Source organism: Populus alba, chromosome 19, assembly GCF_005239225.2.
Source record: "Populus alba chromosome 19, ASM523922v2, whole genome shotgun sequence".
Classification (NCBI taxonomy): Eukaryota; Viridiplantae; Streptophyta; class Magnoliopsida; order Malpighiales; family Salicaceae; genus Populus; species Populus alba.
In genome coordinates, this window is record NC_133302.1 from 20,847,855 (window position 1) to 20,867,482 (window position 19,628).

The 19,628-nt window shown below is 29.9% G+C and overlaps 5 protein-coding genes across 5 annotated transcripts; all 5 read right to left on the minus strand.

Annotated features, from left to right (window-relative positions):
- Nucleotides 1-423: 423 nt before the first annotated feature.
- On the minus strand, nt 424-2,715 carry LOC118036741 (uncharacterized). The gene is made up of 2 exons (XM_035042539.2): nt 2,041-2,715; nt 424-1,192 (listed from the first exon to the last, which is right to left on the minus strand). Exon 1 carries the CDS (start codon nt 2,413-2,415, stop codon nt 2,146-2,148), a length of 270 nt encoding a protein of 89 aa, XP_034898430.1. The 5' UTR covers nt 2,416-2,715; the 3' UTR covers nt 424-1,192; nt 2,041-2,145.
- Nucleotides 2,716-3,811: 1,096 nt separating this feature from the next.
- On the minus strand, nt 3,812-4,498 carry LOC118036732 (uncharacterized). Its single transcript, XM_035042529.2, has one exon. The coding sequence runs from the start codon at nt 4,388-4,390 to the stop codon at nt 4,121-4,123; it is 270 nt and encodes an 89-aa protein (XP_034898420.1). The 5' UTR covers nt 4,391-4,498; the 3' UTR covers nt 3,812-4,120.
- Nucleotides 4,499-14,358: 9,860 nt separating this feature from the next.
- Nucleotides 14,359-14,996, minus strand: LOC118036734 (uncharacterized). The gene has a single exon (XM_035042531.2). The coding sequence runs from the start codon at nt 14,752-14,754 to the stop codon at nt 14,488-14,490; it is 267 nt and encodes an 88-aa protein (XP_034898422.1). The 5' UTR covers nt 14,755-14,996; the 3' UTR covers nt 14,359-14,487.
- A 1,225-nt stretch (nt 14,997-16,221) lies between these two features.
- LOC118036737 (uncharacterized) lies at nt 16,222-16,823 on the minus strand. The gene has a single exon (XM_035042534.2). It carries the CDS (start codon nt 16,554-16,556, stop codon nt 16,287-16,289), a length of 270 nt encoding a protein of 89 aa, XP_034898425.1. The 5' UTR covers nt 16,557-16,823; the 3' UTR covers nt 16,222-16,286.
- A 709-nt stretch (nt 16,824-17,532) lies between these two features.
- Nucleotides 17,533-18,174, minus strand: LOC118036733 (uncharacterized). The gene has a single exon (XM_035042530.2). It carries the CDS (start codon nt 17,926-17,928, stop codon nt 17,662-17,664), a length of 267 nt encoding a protein of 88 aa, XP_034898421.1. The 5' UTR covers nt 17,929-18,174; the 3' UTR covers nt 17,533-17,661.
- Nucleotides 18,175-19,628: the final 1,454 nt, after the last annotated feature.

The window sequence follows — 19,628 nt, forward strand, 5'->3', positions numbered from 1 at the left end:
CGATTTAAAAAAAAAATTAAATTAATATTTTATTTAGATAATTTTAATGTATTAATATTTAAAATAAAAAAATTATTTTAATATATTTTTAAATAAAAATACTTTAAAAACATATTTTATACCACAATATTATACACATACTTAGACTCGATCAACCTGTCATAAGGTATCATTGTCTCAATGAAAAATTAAAAAATTTACTTTTGCTTGAAATGAGCCTTGGATGTCACTTTTGCTTTCAAATGGAGACTCTCTTTAATTTTATTACTTTAAGAAATATATCTCGTTTAGCATTACCGTCTAACTATATTTTTTTTATTTTTAAATTATTATTTTTATATACAAATATCAAAAATTAATTTTAAAAAATAAAAAATATTTTAAAAAACAACCTAACACATCCTTTTTTATTTATATATATGCTTTATCTTAAAAAGAATGGATAATAGACTATAGACCCGAAGAAAGCATCTAAAACATCATGATTTGCTATGATGTTGGAAACATGATCTTGTGGAAACGTTAAAATAACAACACGGGAACACACACACACTGATGCTCCCATGTGGCCCTCTTGCAAGAAAAGCTTCTCTCTTCCATGATTTCATTTCGGTGATTCATTCAAAATATTTTGCGGGCAATGATTTAACCCAACCAGACGCATATGGCACTAGATGGCCTGCTGGGTTCTAGTCACACAACCTTTGTAGAAAGTGACTTTACTCTTACAAATCTTTTGACATGGTCAATGAAGCATGGATTCCCTTGGATCTTGCCAGTGGACTAATCATCATAGTTAAAGATGTGATAGGATAACAATCAACAAGGAAGCAATGGCGAGTGGAAAAGGAAATTTAAGATAAGGATTAGGGTCATGATCACTTGTAGGTGAGAGGCGATCCCTAAGAACACCAAAGATGCTGTTCTCAGGGATTCTTCAGATTGATTTAGCCTTTTCTCTTTACTTCTATATACTTTTGAAGCTGTAGTTGCTTGTGGAGGTGGTGATCCTGCTGCTGCTGCACTTCCCACTCGAGTAGGCTTTGAGGAGGAGCCCGTGTTGTTAATGACATGTTGATGGTGCAAGGATTTCATGGCAGGATTTAGCCTCCACGTATTTTTATCTCTCAACTCCTCCACAGCTTCTACACTGCCTACAGCAGTCCAAACCTTGCTCTTCCAACTCATTGTACTAAAAGAAAATGGACCAGTTAAGAATCATGCAAGACTCAATACAGCTGAAATTCCATGCCCGTTGTTTTAGCGAAATTGAGAGTAATTTATTTGTGTTACATTTAGTGTTCCATGCAAGATTAGGTTAGCCAGATCCCGAATTGATCTGTCAGTCGTAATTAAAACTAGAAAAAGTTCCTTTCAAATTAACTTTTTTTTTTTTAAATTATTCAGGAGCATTTTTAGGAGATTAGCCAAAGCATCCTCCCGTGATTCATGTGGTGATGTTTGAATGAGATTTATATTCAAAATTTATGTGAAAAATTACATTAAGTAATTTTATGAATTCAAAATTTATGAAGCATAAATAATTGTAAAAAAACAAATATTCTATTTGATGTACAATATTTTATATTTTTGTGAAGTTTAATTTGTACCATAACAATTTAATTTTAAATTCAAAGAAAAAAAATTCATTTCATTTTCCTCTTTAAGAAAATCTAATAATACCTTTCCTATGTGCTATATTGCTTTCTGAATTCAGTGCGCCGCTAAGTTATCTTTTATCTTATTTTCAGATATCCTATTTAAAATAGCTCATGACTTTCAGCACAAAAGGATATCATTTTCTTCTTGGAGAGAACACAAAAGGATATTATTGATATTTATAATATTATTAAATGGTAATAAAATACTTAAGTTATAATTTATCATATAAAAGGAATCGTCTATAATTTATTTTCAATTTCAGATTAATATAGGTTGTGAAAAATAAAATTTATGTAATTTTTTTATTTTACATGAATAGCAGTTTATAATCAGATTAAAGATTTATATAATTTAAATAAACAAAAATGACAGATTTACAATTGATGGTCCCGGAGTAGCTAGAATCTGATCATGGCTGATCAAAATCTGTGATGGGAACTCTACAAACAGTTAGATCTTTGTCTTCTATAACCAACAACAACCTCAGTAGGGACCCCAACAACTTAAGTACATGACTGTCCTTAGTGACTCCTCTGATTGCTTTGCCTTCTGATTTTCTCTTACTTTACTTGAAACCACGTTAGAAGTCGGAGAAGACAGCTTCTTGGCCTTAGACATTGACCAAACTTTGTTCTTGGCATGATGGTGTAATGATCTTATTGTGTAGTTCCATCTGCAAAACCCTTGATCTTTCATTGCCTCCACAGCTGCAATACCAAAGGCTACCATCCAAGCTTTGCTTGTTGAACTCATTTTTTTTCTATTTTCTTCTCTGTACTAGAACAGAAGGATGGAGACTCTTTTAGTTCAGGAAGACGAGGAATAATCTATCGAGCTTTTGTGCTTGATCGTGAAAATGGCAAGCAGGGGTTTGCTTATATAGAGAGTACAGAAGGGGCCAGAAGCTTAGGGAGAAAACCAGAGCCTACAAGATCAGGATGTTAGCTGCTGGTTTAGGCAAAGTGGAAGCCAATGAGATGTTTTCTTGTGTTTTTTATTAGTGGGGTCGTGTTAGGATAAGATTTTCATTAATGTCAAAAACTACAAGTTGGAGAAAATGGTATCTCAAGCACACTTTTTTTAAAAATCATGAAAAGGCTAGAGTGTGAGTTGTTGCTGATGAGCAACACACGGTTTTCCTTCGTAAAAATCCACTCATTTTCTTTGAATAGTCGATTACCATGCATTCATTGCATGTGTCACCAGAACCAAGGTCTCGACTCTCAACAAGGGGCGCATAATTATTTTTATTTTTATTTTTATTTTTTAAAAATATAATTTTAGTTATTTTTTTAAAGTTTTTTATTTTAAAAAACTAATTTTTGATACAATATATTAAAACAATGTGAAAAAATAAAAAAATTAATTTAAAGTAAAAAAAATTTAAAAAAAAGTAATATTTTTTCAAAAATATTTTTGAAACATAAAAATAGCTCTTATTGATTAGAAAATAACAATTTAACCTTTTATTTTTGTTTCTATCTAAATTACTTCAAACTTTATTGATATTGATTTTGAATTCGTTCCATGGAATTTGGTAAGTGTTAAAAGTTAATATTAAATTATTTTTAAGAGTTTGATTATAAATTTAATTTTTTAATATGATATATATATATATTATAATATTTTTTATCAAATAGTAAAAATTTGAATATCTTGATTGAAGAAAATTGGTCGGAATAAGTTTCAAGTTTAAATTTTTTATTTTAAATTAATATTTTTTTCATAATTTTTATTTAAGATTTTGTATTTAATTTTTTTAACTGTCTTCTTGTTAAATTTCATTGATAACCCCAAACGTTTAAATTTAATAATTTATTGAACTGCAACTCTAATGGTGAATATTGAAAGGAAATACGTTAAGAGTAGTCTGTTGATGTGAGATTTCGTTGGAAAAAAATAAGGAGTTTGGATGGCTTGAAAACGCAAAAAGACGTTGATGATCAAAACACTCAAGCTAAATTTTGGCGAAACCTATCAAGTTCTCCATGTAATTTATTTTTTCAAAAAAATCACATTATCACCATAAAAAAAAAATAGTTTTTAATAGAATTTATAAAAAAAAAAAGAGCCTTATTAAATAAATGTTATATATATATATATATATATATATATATTCCACTGTATGATATCATGATTTCCTCCATCATAGCAAACCTTTCAAAGCTCTTCCATTATAGGTTCAAAATTTACAATTTATATATGAACTGGCAGCGTTAAAAACATGCATTTCCCCCCATCATTAGCAATTTATTCAACAACAATCGATTGAAATACAATTGCTACTGATGATAAATTAAGCTTATCGAGATAATCATAATTGTTGATGGGTTCCAGCTCCAGAAGCTGTTGGCCTTGTGATGTCTGTTCAGACAAGTGTCCCTTGGAGCTCTTTGGTTGCCTCTTTGTGGCCACCAATCCATGACTATAGTTCCTCTGCTAGTAGCTCAGTAATCAACTAGTAAGGACCCCAACAACTTAAGTACATGACTTTCCTCAGTGACTCCTCTGATTGCTTTGCTTTCTGATTTTCTCTTACTTTACGAGAAATCACAGTAGAAGCTGGAGAAGAGAGCTTCTTGGTCTGAGAGATTGACTTCACTTGGTTCTTGGCATGTTGGTGTAGTGATCTTATTGTGTAGTTCCATCTACAGAACCCTTGATCTTTCAAGGCCTCCACAGCTGCCATACTAGCGGCTACAGCCCAAGCTCTGCTTGCCGAACTCATTTTTCTACTTCCTTTGTTTGTTTGTACTAGTAGAACAACAAAAAAATGGAGAAATTTTTAATTGAAAAGGATCAGAAGTAATTGAGAATTTGTGTTTGATGGTTCAAATGGTATACTGGGATTTGCTTATATAGAGTCTAAGGGGCCGTAAGCTTGAAGGAAACCAGAAACTGGGTACAAGGAAACCAGAAACTGGGTACAGGCTGCAGCTGGTGGTTTTGGCTTTAGAAAGCCAATGGTATTATTTTAAGGACCCCTCACTTTGATATCATAAATCACTAAGCAGACAGTGACAAAATAATAATAATAATAAAAATTGGGAGTTTTTAATACATTTTAGCATGTTCGATCATGACAAAGCATGAACGTGACTTGTACTAGGAGGATGTTTTGCGTTGAGTTGTAGTTTTGTAAATTTTTAAATTTTTAAAATTGTTAGGTTAATATTAAAAATAAATTTTAAGAAATATAAAGATATTATTTTAATATATTTTTAAATAAAAAAAATTAAAAAAACAACCTCACCACTAATGGCCACTCAATTTTGCTTTATAAAAATCCAAATTGAGCCTAACTATAGGAGGCAAATCCATGTTCACGAGCGAGGCTAGAAAGATAGAATTTTAACTTTCTAGGTGTCTACTCAAAACCAGAAAAAGTACACGAGGGCATCCTCAAGATTTTAATATAAAGGTAGATGCTGTGTATATAGGTATTAAACCTTACTCAGGATGTACGCGGCTAAGAAATGAGATTTTTATTTTTTTCAGGTTAATTTAGATTGATTTATATTAAATTAATAAAAAAATTAAAAAATAGAATAAGTATACATATAAACTATATAAATATAAATATAAATATATTTCTTAACTTTTTTGATATGGTATAACTATCACATGAAAAAATTAAAAACATTCTATATTTTTTTATGACTATATATAAATAACTATCACACATAGAATAGAAAAGTTAATGAACATTTCATATAAATGCAAGCTATATGTATAGTTAGCTATCACGCATAGAAAATATTAAGAAACAATTCATGGGATTTAGACTATAAATATAGCTATCTCACATGAAAAAGTTAAAAAATATTTTATGGGAATGTAAGTTATAGAAAAATATATATGAGACCAAGTAATCACAAATTAACTTTATATTTTTTGGGTTTATTAAAAAAATATAAAAAAAATTAAAATAAAAAGCTCGGGTCTCACCCGAGTTAAGCCAAGTCACTTGAGTTTTAAGTTGATCTGGTGGGTCACCTAGGTTTTACCAGGCTAATTACAAAGCTCAGGTTTAGATCATTTAAAACCCTGTCAAAGCCCTGGGTAGCCCAGGTCTTAGATCAACCCGTCAGACCAGGTTTTATTTCTATGGCTATGTCCTAAAAATAAAAAGGAAGAAGAAAAAAGAAAAAAAGGAGATGAATACATTTGAGTGCTTTATCTATTGGATATTATCAAATTAAGTCTCGCCATAGAAAGTTTCTTTTAAAATTATAACCAAGAACTTATTTGTTTTAAGAAGATATCGTTTTAAGCATAAATTTTAATGGTGTGAATTGATCCGGTTATATTTGATAAAGAGATCCAATTGAGAAATTTTTATCAAATTGGCCATTATTAAATTGGTGAAGGGTAAATAAGTTTTTTATATTTTTTTTCTCAATAAAATAACTAAAGAGCCCTTAAAGAAAAAAAATTATTAAGTTGGCGTCAAGGACTTGTATGTCTTTTTACTTTTTTAAACATATTAAAATGAATAATAAACCCTTACAAGCAAAAACATTTTAACTAATGCCAATGAGCTTTTATGTGTTTTTATCATTTTCTTTTTCTTATAATCACTTTAAATTATGATAGATTTGATCTTTTAAAATATATAAACATTTTTTAAAAAAGTTATTGATGCGTGTATTACACGGGTCGGCGCATAGGTCGTTCTCGTGTTGTGTTGGGTTATGCATGTTGCAGTGTTTGGCTGTTAAACGGTGACTTCTAGAGCAGTAGTCAAATCGTTTCTACAACCCCTCCATTTATGAGCAGTGTATGTAACCAATGAACCTTCAATTTGATGCGATGATCCCTTTTTTTCTCTCTTTCCTCCTCGATTTCACATTGACCCTTCAAGTTTTCAAATCAACTCCTTAATTTATTTTTCCTTCATATTTAGTTCGTGTTCTTTTAATTACTATTTATTTTATTTAAAATAATTTATATAATTAAAATTTGTTTTTAAATTGCATTCTCTTTTTTTTTTTTTTCATATGTTAGATTTGGGTCTATTCTTTAGATTGCTATTTGTTTTGTTTAAAATGATATGTAAAATTGATTTTTTTTACCATTTCATTCGCATGTTATTTGTTTCTGTTAGATTTGATCCTTATTTTTTATTGCTATTTTTTCTACTTTGACAAATTTTCTATATTGATAATTTTTTTTATTTCATCTTTAAACATTAAATTGCTTAGGAATTAAGTTTTTTATATTGACCTTGAGTTTAGAATTTTATAGGTTGCGAGTTTGGCGAATTAACCTAAATTTAAAAGATTCGCACATGTTTGCTTTTATTAAGCTTATTTTTCTCATTTGGTTTCTATAGAAATTTTCATTAGTTTTAAAAATAACTCAAGTGATATCGAGTCTCTTTATTTGTTATTTGTTTTGTTAGATTTAGCTTTTATTTATAGAAATTATGTTTTTTTATTAAATTAAATAAATTGATGAAATATAAATATGGAATGCTTACTTCATGTTTTTTCATTGATTTTATTTCTAAGTCACTGCTCTTATTGCACGTACAACCTTTTTCATTTTGGTCATCCAACCTTTCACGGTGGCATTAGAATTGTCTCGGTAAGCTTTTTTTTGTGGTACGATGATGTCCATGGAAGAGCAATGGTGAGTCTATCAGGCTATTCTTTTTTTTTATTCCAAGTATTATATTGACAACTCTTTTTTTTTATAGTTAGCTAATTATTTCTATTTTTTGTTTTATTTTTTGTTGATACTTTTTTTAAATTATATTATTAAATTAACTGAGTTTTTTTAACTCAATTAATGACTCGGGTCTCAGATTTTTTGTAATTTATTTATTATTTATTATTATATTTTTTATTCATATTATTTAAATTAATCAAAATTATTAGATACAATAAAAACAATATTACAATGAACCGAATCTCAATTTTATGTTTTCATATTTGATAACGCTTGCATTATCTTATTGAAAAAAATATTAAGTCGGCACGGGCCGCCCGTTTATATCCTGAACATTATCTATCTTTCAAAAAGCATTTTAAATTGAAGATTAAAAAACTCAAAACTTTAAATCAATCTTTAATTTGTTAAACTTCGACATGTTTGGGATATTGCGGGCACGATCGAATATGCAAATTAACGGCAGCTATATTAAGTTTTGATGAAATCTTTATAAAGTTTTTTATGCAAATTATTTTCCAAAAATCATTTTATTTTTCAATAGACAAACAGAACATAAACACAGCCTGAAATGCCGCCGCCTCCAATTGACGATTTGGAAAGCCAGTCCCTCTATCTTTTCCTTTTTTAAAAAAAAAAAAAAAAAACACCTTGATTATATGATAAAATTGTTAGTTATATGTATCAGAATTGCATAATCTACTAATTAATCGAGTTTTATCATGAAACTATATTGTATAAAGGCTGGATTGGTTACTAAATTTCTCTTTTTTTTTCATATATATGCACGAGAAAGAGTTGACTGGATAATTATATTGCACTCTATAATATTACTTTGATCATAGTAAGGCTCTTACATTACAGGTTGATTATGTACAAAATTCAGCAAAAAAAGTACAATTTACATCAACATGCAGAAATTAAGAAAATTTTCTCCCATCATCTAGCAATTCATTAAACTACAATATTCCATTTAAAAACAATTGCTAGAGCAGAATCTGATTGTTGATAAGCAGTCGGCCCCTTGCCTTCGAAACTCTTTGATTGCCTCTTTGCTGTCACCATTCCATGACCATAGTTCCTCTGCTAGCTAATAGTTTATCAAATAACTAGTAAGGACCCCAGCAACTCAAGTACATGACTCTCCTCAGGGACTCCTCTGCTTGCGTTGCTTTCTGATTTTCTTTTACTTTGCTTGAAACCACAGTACTAGAAGTTGGAGAAGACAGCTTCTTGGCCTGAGAGATTGACTTGACTTGGTTCTTGGCGTTCTGATGGAACGATCTTGCTGAAATCATCTTTCTTTACCCTTTCTTTGCACTAGAACAACAACAAAAAAGGACAATTTTTAGTTGAGAAGGATAAGATGTAATATAGGATTTTGTTTGCTGGCGCAACCAAGCTTTAGGTTTTGCTTATATAGAGAGTAGAGGCCCAAAGGTTTGGAGGAAACCAAAAACTAGCACAGGTTGTCGATGGTGGTTTCGGCTGAAGTGAGAAAGCCAATGGTATTATTTAGTGGACGGGATGAATCTAATACCTAGGAAGGACCATTCTTTCTTGAACGCGAGGAGGACCATTTGGCTGCCTAAAATACAGAGGAGGAGGAGGAAATCGGGGATCATGACAAAACTAGAATGGGACTTGTTTACGAAAGGTAAAGGCACTCGGTTTTTGTTCATGAGATGGGATAGAAGGATAAGAATTCTTGGCATTTGTCTAGACGTCTACTCAAAAACAGGAAAAGTATAGGATCACATCAAGAACACAATAATTGATATATATATATATTAATTTAATAACTTAAATTATTATACGAGAATTCATTTATATAATTTTATAACATATTCTCTTTAAATAAAACTATTTAGACTTGAAACTTACACAAACTTACATTATTTTATTTGATTTTTATTAAATAAATAAAGATGATAAGATTGGAACTCATGACAACTTGGTCATCAAAGATGTGATACCATATTAAAGAATCATTTTAACCCAATAGCTTAAGCTGTTAAGTAAGATCCTATGATATAATTTATATTATTTTCTAATAATCTATATATCATTAAAAAGATAAATAAATAAGTAAAACTTCATGAAAAAACAATTCTCAAGTTTTGATAATTATTATTATACATGTATCAAGTTAATTTTTTTAAAAAAAATAAATGATAATTAACTTAGTTAAACTAAAAAATATGATGGATCAAATTATCACATGATTGAATTAGTTTCAAACTTGATTTAATTTAAAAAATAAATTAAATAATATTATTTTAATTAATAAATTCAATTCGAATTAATTTGTTTAATTCAAATCTTAAAATAAGTTATTATCCTATCCAATTTAATATCTTTAGTTGCAAGGGGTTCAAAAAAGCAAAAATGACTCGCGATGCATAATGTTGATATGGAAACGACGTGGACTGTGATAAAAAAAAAATATATTGGTTTTCTTATTTTACGAAAGATTATGAATAATTACTCCAAATATTTGTTCAATTCTAACTTGTGAATTCCTTTTACAGAGCTTTAAACTCCAGCGCTATGCCATGGGTTGTAGCAGATTTTAAGGAAAAAAAATTATTTAGATATTAGTAATATGTTTTTTAAATAAATTAAATTTTAACTAAAAACATTTAATTTACCTAGGTTAACATGGATTCACCTATAAAATTCATAGAGATAATTAAAAATAAATAAATTAAAAACTCAATTCTAAATTAATTTAATATTGAAGAATAAAACCAGTAAAATAATAGTATTTAATTAAAAAAATTAAGTCAACTCGAATGTCAAACTCACAACGCAAATCATGTTAATCATTATCTTCAATAAATTTTTTATCCTAAAATTTATTTTTTATTTAATTACATAATAATAAAACATATGATAATTTTTTTTGTATAAAAACACTTTTTTTAAGTAACAAAATCATAATAACCACATAGGTGCCAAGATAATAAAAGTAAGTTATTGAATAATAAATAATAAATTAAAATTGCATTTATTTATGTTGGAGTTAAAACAAATAGATGAATAATAATAAATATATTTTTTAAAAGCTAGAAAAGAATTTATAAAATAAATAAATAATTAATAACATCGTTAAACTTGAAATTTATCTCATAAACTTAATTAAAATTAATAATTTTTTTAATCAAAATATAAAATAATAAAATTTAAAAAATTCAAAAGAAGCTGAAACACGCAAGCCTTCCAGCAGCCTGCCTTGGCTTATCTTTATTTTTTTGTAATTTCTTAAAAGTTTATTTTCAAACAAAGACAACGAACTACATTTGTTTTTTCGCAGAATCCGTCAATCAAATGTCACTGAAAATAGAACCTATTAAAACTAATTTACACAACTATTTTCTCTCTCTATTGAGAATCCAAGAATCCTCTCCTTTTATATTTATAAAAAAAACTAAATTTTAATATCAAAATTAAATTTAGAACCAATCATCTATAAAACAAAACAAAAATAAAAGACCCAGATAAACTTTTTATATAAAATTCAAAAATCATTATTTATTTAACCTTCTTTTTTTTCCTTGTAATCCAATCATCTCTTTCGAAAAAGTAAACAGTGCATCTTCAACATTGAAAACCCCACACGGTTTAATATTTGTTAATTAATTACATCATGTTACTCAGACTTGACTGCAGCCTAACCCCAATATATAAACTTATAGTAGAAAGTGTCGTGTTAGGTTCATCCACTCTGCCACAGTCCAAGTTTCATGAAGGCACACAAGTTTTGAGGTTGTAGTAATTTATCCCTATGGGCTAAAAGCAGAGAACAAGACTTTAATCCACTCACGTAATCTGCTTACTGATTCAATCCATTCTGAAAAATTACAATTTACATCACTAGCAAGATGTTGCAGCAATGGAAAGAATTTGCTCCCATCATTCAGCAATTCATTGGGCTACAAGTGATTGAAACATATATTGCTAGAGCATAACATTCAAATGAAGCTGAATAATCGTTGATGGGTTCCAGCGTCCATCGCCATAAGAAGTCGGCCTTGTCATGTTTCTACAAATAAGTCTCTCTTGGAAAGACTTTGATTGTCTCTATGCTGCAACCAGTCCATGCATGGCCATAGTTCCTTGCTGGTAGTTTACTGCCTAGCTAGTAAGGACCCCAGCAACTCAAGTACATGACCTGCCTCAGTGACTCGTCGGATTGCCTTGCTTTCTGATTCTCTCTTACTTTACTTGCAACCACAGTAGAAGCTGGAGAAGAGAGCTTCTTGGGCAGAGAGGATGACTTGCCTTGGTTCTTGGTATGTTGGTATAGTGATCTTATTGTGCAGTTCCATCTGCAAAATCCTTGATCTTTCAAAGCCTCCACAGCTGCAATACTAGTGGCAACAGCCCAAGCTTTGCTTGTTGAACTCATTTTTCTATTTCTTTTGATTGAACTGAACAGCTAGAAGATGGACAATGTTTTTGAAAAAAGTTGAGATGTAATTGAGAAGGGAAATAGGTTTGATGGTGTAGATGACAAGCTGGGGATTGCTTATATAGAGAGGAGGGGACTAGGGGACCCGAAAATTGGAGGAAACCGGAAGCCAGGGATAAGCTGTGGCTGGTGGTTTTGGCATAAGTTAAAGCCAGTGGTATTATTTTAGTGCAGTTAGGCTAGGATGGGACTGAGGATGGGACTGAATCTTTATGTCTATCAAGGACCACTTGGTGCTATTTAATAAGGTGTTTGGGAAGTGTAGTAGCGGTTGTTTTTTCAAATAGCTTTTCATGCCGAAAAGCATGACAATAATGTTTCTTTATTTTTTTAAATCATTTTTTATATCAGCACATCAAAATGATCCAAAAAGTACAAACCGTACTCAATTTTAGCAAAAAAAAAAAATTAAAATTTTCTAAAAAACAGGTTTAACCTCAATTCCAAACCGGCACTAAATACAAATGGAGAAAAAATAGGGGATTTCTTTTTCATGCATCTTATCATATTCAATGACGACAAAGCTGGAGTGGGGACTTGTTTTTTTGGTAAGAGGCACGCGGTTTGCTTTATAAAAATCAAAATTGAGCCTCAAGTATTATTGGAGGCAAATCCACTTGTTTTTCTTTAATAGTGGGGCTGGAAGGATAGCATTTTAGCATTTGTCTAGGCATCTACTCAAAAACAGGGAACGGACAGGATTACCTCCTGAAGACAATTATATGTGTAGATCCATTGCATGTGTCACAAGATACGATTTTTTTTTTCCAAAATAGCAAACGTGGCAAAAAAATTAATTGTTATGTATCACAGTTGAGAAAAATAAATAAATAAAGAACCCGCACATTATAGCTAGCTGTGTTACGGAAAGAAAGGGGATAAATTAGGAAATTAGTGAATAAAATCAAAACAATTGGCAAATTAACAGAGAAGAATTTTTTTTTTTAATGAAATGGTATATTTTGATTTTATTGTGCTTTAAAAATATAATATTTATTAAATATTATTATTTTAAAAAATAAATAAAATAGTTGTCGCACTTCAGAATAGCGACATTTAATAAATGAAACTTTTGAAACATGGTAAGGTGAAATTTCAATTATTTAGCTCAACCGATCAACCGATTCATAATGGTCAGTGGAACCAGTCGATCGATTTGGAAAATAACAAAAAAAATCTCAAAACTACTAAAATCAAGGGGACTTAACAAGATTTTTAATATCTAAAAATTAAACGGTTCATGTAGCGACGCACTAGCAACTATAGAGAAAACTTCCTCTGAAAACTCATGTAAAGAATTTAAATGTCTAATCAAAAGTTTATGGTTTTTTTTTGAGCATTATTTTGATCTGGCGTAACTAGACCTTCTCTCTGAGTTTATACATGTCCTATTAGTCTATAAATGCACCTGTTAGGCTATCCAAATAATATGTTTGGACCAGATCTCATTTAATTACAGCAAACTTGTATCTGACTGCTCAGAATTACCTCTTATTGTAAATATGGTTACATCATTGACAATGAAAAACAAAGGACAATCACTATGTGAATAATAATCTTTTAAGATTTTAATTGAAGTATATATTTTAGTATACAAGTTGGACAAAGATATATATTTGAATTCATAAAATATATTAAAAAAAAAATTCATTAAATTATTATTTTTATATGAAAATCGATCATCAATTTTATATAACAAATATAACTGAATTTAATTAATTAACATGTTGAGCTAGGTGATTGAAGTTTCACCTTGTTACTTTTACAAATAATAACATTTAATAAATATCAAATTTTTGATGCATGATATTATAAAACATGTTATTTAACTCTCTTTTTTTAATGATATTATTTTACAAAATTTTTTATAAAACAAACTGCTAATTTTACATAAAAAAAAAGTTATTATAATATTTACACCGATAGGTATAGCTAAACCTTTTAAAAAAGAAAACTGATGATTATTTATCCAAATAATTTATATTTTTTACGAGTAGTAGAGAAATGATTCTCTTACGTTACGAAACATTATTCACTTCAAAAAAAAGTATTTCTTGCGATCTAATTCATCTTTCAGAGATTCAAGAAAATACTAATTTTTTTGTGCCAGTTCAACCATTTTGCAGCATTCCCAAGTTTCTTGAAATTTCATAAGTTTTGACATTGCAAAAAATAATCCCTATTCATCTTCATTTATGCAAAAAACCAAAAGACTAATGAACTTCCTTTTGGCTCCAAAAAGGGGATAAGTCCAATAATTATTTCTTAATCCATTTATGTCTTTGAAAAACCAGTATAAGTTATAAATCGAATCTAATTTTTTCTTGAATTGAATTTTTATTTTTACCAAATTATAATTTAGATTGTAGTGAGATTCCGATTGATGCAAATCTCTTTGAATACAAATGCCCTCAATTTTATTTTTATTTTTTTTAAGCTGTGATGCACTAAAATTAACCTTGTCATGATCCTTTTAACTTTGCGACATGAGGGCCTGAGAAAAGAAATGGGAAAACAGAAATTATAAAATAAATGGTGCAAGGAAAAACTAATCCAAAAATAATATGGTTTGATTCCATGAAGTCAGCAACAATATTTACAAATTAATTTACATCAACTTGCAACAATCAGGATAATCCTATCACGATAATTTCCTCAACTTCATCTTGCTTCTTTGCTTAGTAAGGACCCCAACAGCTCAAATACATGACTTTTCTTAGAGATTCCTCAGACTGTTTTGCTTTCACTTCCTTGATTTTATTCGAGATCATCGCAGAAGATGAAGAAGAAAGCTTCTTGGCCTGAGAGGCTGATCTGACATGGTTCTTCGCATGTTGGTTCAGGGATCTCAAGGTGTAGTTCCACCTACAGAACCCTTGGTCTTTCAAGGCCTCGACACCTCCAACAGCTGCTGCAACCAACCAAGCTTTGCTTGCTGAACTCATTTTCTCTGTTACTGTAATGTAGAACCAACGAGTTGGAAACTCTTTGAAGTGGGATTTGTAGAGATTAAGATATCAGGAGCTATGATTTGATGAAGTAAATGGGAGTAAAGGGGTTTGGTTATATAGGTGAGTGTACCAAAATTGTAGGAGAAAAACCAGAGGCTCAAGGCTTCTTCGTCGTGGTTTTGAGTGAGGAAACCAGCAAAGGCCAACGGTATTTTTTATAAGACAAGTGGTCTCTATTTCCCCTTTAATTATTGGAATACAACTTGGTCATTAAAAAAATAGAGAGAAAAAAAACCAAAGTTGTTAACCTTCGGAACTCCCCCCTAGTAATAAGACGGGACTTCTCTCAATAAAAAAACAAGAAAAAAATTTTAAAAAAAAATCTCATAAAAAAACTATTAGAAAACAAAATTAAAATATATATATAATAAAAAAAATTCAAAACAAAACAAATAACAATCAAAAAAATAATGACCAAATTTAATAAAAAATAAATTAAAATCAAATGTTAAGAAATGAAATTAAAAAAAATAATAATTTAATTAGTAAAAAATTTTAAAAAATCAAAAAATTAAAAATTAAGCCACACTTGTAACCTCTGTAAAACATTTCCTTACTAACAGATTCTTTGCTAATAAACATTTTGATAAAGGATTAACACCACTTATCTAGCCAATAGTTACATGTCTATGCAAATCAAGCGTCTCTTTACTAGCTTTTTCTAGCTAATGTTTTACTAACATTAAGCCAACCCAACATTGTATGGCACTACGATCAATGATGACACCTACATTTCCACCGAATAATTGTTGTCAAGACATCCCAAGAAATACATTGAATCACGGATAGACAAGAGAGGCTTTTGATAATGAACATTTTACACCTCCACAATTCATTCTTCTTACATTGTTCTCATTCTCTCTTTTATACTTCCTAACTTAAACATTAAAAGTCTCTGGTTCCATGCTGAGCTTATTTTATAAGGCTAATCCCATAATTAGAACCCCACGCATCTTCATCTATAATCGTTGTCTATAAAAACCCAATTTCTGTGGGAATCTTTTTCACAAATTCATCAGTTAATTATTCACAAATTCTTCGGTTAATTATTTATACAATCCTGTTGTAATTTAAAGGCTTGTTTCATTCACATACAGTGATCATAACCCTGCCGTGAACACTTTGTGAGTGAACTAATATACCCTCCTAAACTAATTTTCTTCTGGGCCAAATTGAAAATGAGAATTCCAGTTCAAGATTTGCACTAATTTGTCAACTTATCAAGATATTTAGCTTTTGTGATGCAACCCCTCCTCCAATTCAGTTGCTGATTTATTTATTTATTTGACAGGGGCCATATCCTTTGTTAATGTTACTTTAAGGCCATTTTCCCAAGATTTTGCCAATAAAATGAGATATATTTGATTGGCAATCAGCACAAGCATTTACAGTTTAAATCAACTTGCAAAAATTTACTCTAATCCTATGAACTGATTTCCTCAGAATTTCTTTTTTTCTTGAGAGTATCAGTTTTGGACCCAGCAACTCAAATACATGACTTTTCTTAGAGACTCCTCTGACTGTTTCGCCTTCTCTTCCTTGAATTTACTTGAAATAATGGCAGAAGATGAGTAAGGGAGCTTCTTATTAGCCTGAGAAATTAACCCGACATGGTTCTTGGCATGTTGGTGTAGCGATCTCAGTGTGTAGTTCCACCTACAGAAGCCTTGGTCTTTCAACGCCTCAACACCTCCAATAGCAGCAGCTACCAACCAAGCTTTGCTTGCTGAACTCATTTTCTCTGTAATATAAAATAGAACAATAGTTGGAAACACTTTGATGTGGGATTTTTAGTTGAAAACGATGAGATGTGATTGAGAATTCGTGTCGATGGTGTAAATGGCAAACTGGGATTTGCTTATAAAGAGAGTAGGGGACTAGGTGCCAGAAATTGGGAGGAAACCGGAAGCAAGGAGCAAGCTGTGGCTGCTGGTTTTGGTTTAAGGGAGCCAGTGGTATTATTTTATCGTGGTTATGCTATGATGGGACTGAATCTTTATGTCTATCAAGGACCACTTGGTGGCATTATAAATACATTTATTTTTCATTCTGTTGCTAGAGCGGGGCCTTGTTTTGGTAAAGAAGTACACGGTTTGCTTTATAAAAATCCAACGGAGCCTCGAGTATAGGAGGCAAATCCACTTGCTTTTCTTCAGGAGTGGGGCTTGAGTAAAGGACAGACAATAATTGTAGATCCATTGCATGCGTCACAAAACACCAAGTTCTCAACTCTCAAGCTCTCCTTATCCAGAAATGTCATCCAGCAAAATTTTGATGCATATACGACTTGAGCAGTGATCAAATGGATTCTCTTACGTTACGAAACACTATTCACTTTAAAAAAAAAATCTCTTACGAGCTAAATCATTTTTCAGATATTAAAGAAAATACTAAATTTTTTTGTCAAGTTCAACCATTTTGCAACATTCCAATTTTCTTGAAAGTTCAAAAATTCTGACATTGAAGTAAATAAGCCCTATTGATCTTCATTTAACAGATAATATAAATGTCATTATAAAACCAGTCAAAGTTAGACCTGGATTTTTTTTTAATAGATTTTCTTAACCAAATTAGAGTTTAGATTCTATCTTGAGATTGCAATTGCAATTGATTCAAATATCCTTAGCAAATGCTGTAAACTTGAACCTTGTCATGATCCTTTCCAAAAGAAGTGGGAAAACAGGAAAAAAAAATAAATGGTGCAAGGAAAAATTAATCAAGAAATAATATAGTTTGATTCCATTAAGTCAGCACCAAAATTTACAAATATTTACATCAACTTGCAACAATCAGGGTAATCCTATCGCGATAATTTCCTCAACTTCATCTTGCTTCTTGGCTTTAGTAAGGACCCCAACAGCTCAAATACATGACTTTTCTTAGAGATTCCTCAGACTGTTTTGCTTTCCCTTCCTTGATTTTATTCGAGATCATGAAAGAGGATGAAGAAGAAAGCTTCTTGGCCTGAGAGGCTGATCTGACATGGTTCTTGGCATGTTGGTGCAGGGATCTCAAGGTGTAGTTCCACCTACAGAACCCTTGGTCTTTCAAGGCCTCAACACCTCCAACAGCTGCTGCAACCAACCAAGCTTTGCTTGCTGAACTCATTTTCTCTGTTACTGTAATATAGAACCAACGAGCTGGAAACTCTTTGAAGTGGGATTTGTGGAGATTAAGATATCAGGAGCTATGATTTGATGAAGTAAAGGGGAGTAAAGGGGTTTGGTTATATAGGTGAGTGTACCAAAAGTGTAGGAGAAAAACCAGAGGCTAGAGGCTTCTTCGTGGTGGTTTTGAGGGAGGAAACCAACAAAGGCCACCGGTATTTTTCATAAGACAAGTGGTCTCTATTTTCCCTTCAATTATTGGAATACAAATTGGTCATTAAAAAAATGGAGATAAATTAAGTTTTTTTATTATACCTAGTTTGTTTTTACTTTTTTAAAAAATATTTTTTTTTTCAAATCATTTTAATACCAAAAGGTTAAAAATAAATTTTTAAAAATAATAAAATATTATTTAAATACATTTATCATAATATCAAACTTGTCTCTGCTCTGAGTCACACGCATTAAACAAATGGGGTTTGTCACTTCTCAATCAATGTTTTTGTTTTGGGCAAGACTCTTTTTGAAGACAATTGAAGTAATAGTGAGGACTGTCTGTAAAGTGTAAACAATTGCAATTGTGATGACCTGGAAAACTACAATAAACTATTTCAACAGCGCTTCGTAGAGGATTATATATCTTTTTTAATAAAAAAGAATAAATAAGTTTTTTCTTCAGGTTTTTTATATAAAAAATTCTCCATCATATATTAAAATATCTATACATATATTTAATTAAATAAATTAATATTTAAATAATAAATTATTAAAATTAAAATATTTTATCATACAACACATATTATATATTTAGTTATTTTTAATAACTTTGTGTCTTAGACTAAATTTTTTGTTTAATCAAAAGATTATTCGTACAAGTAACTAATAAAAAGAATTATTAACAAAAGCAAATGAAAAAAAAAAATGAAACTCAACTATTAAACAATTTAATATTAAGTGATAAACTTAAAATAAATATTTTAAATAAATCAATAAAAAAATTGAGTCAACTTGGTTAACCCATTAACTCTATAATTATGGACACTAGATTAGGATAGCCCTATGATCAATCCCAAAAATTTAAATGTTGAAAGATAAAATTAAAAATAAAATCAATTTTAAAAAAAGATTTTAAAAAATCAAAGTTAACAAATGTTAACTTTTAAAACTATGACCGTGGTCATGAGACTAGACTAAGACCGACAACATGGAAGGCAAACAAAAAAAACAATGAAGAAAAATTCTCAATAAAAATATGCTTATTAAAGGAACTAAAAAAATTATATATATATATATATATATATATATATATATATATATATATATATATTCGAGTCAACTTGGATTAACCCACTAACTCTGAAAACTATGGACATAGGATTGAGATAATCCCACATAAAGGAAGATGAAAAAAACCAATTAAAAATCAAATGTTAAATGGTAAAATTAAAAATAAATCAATTTGATAAAAAAAAACCTAAAAAATAAAAGTCAATCAGTGTTTACTTTCGAAATTCATGACCCCAATAATGAGAATGAGACTAACCTATAGATGACAAGAAGAAAAATAAGAACGGACATGAAGACTAAATTCAGTAAAAAAATCAATTGAAATTAAATGCTGAAGAATGCAATTAAAAAAAAATTGTTGAAAGATTTTAAAAAATTAAAAGAATAAGGAGTAAGTTTGATTTGAAAAACAAA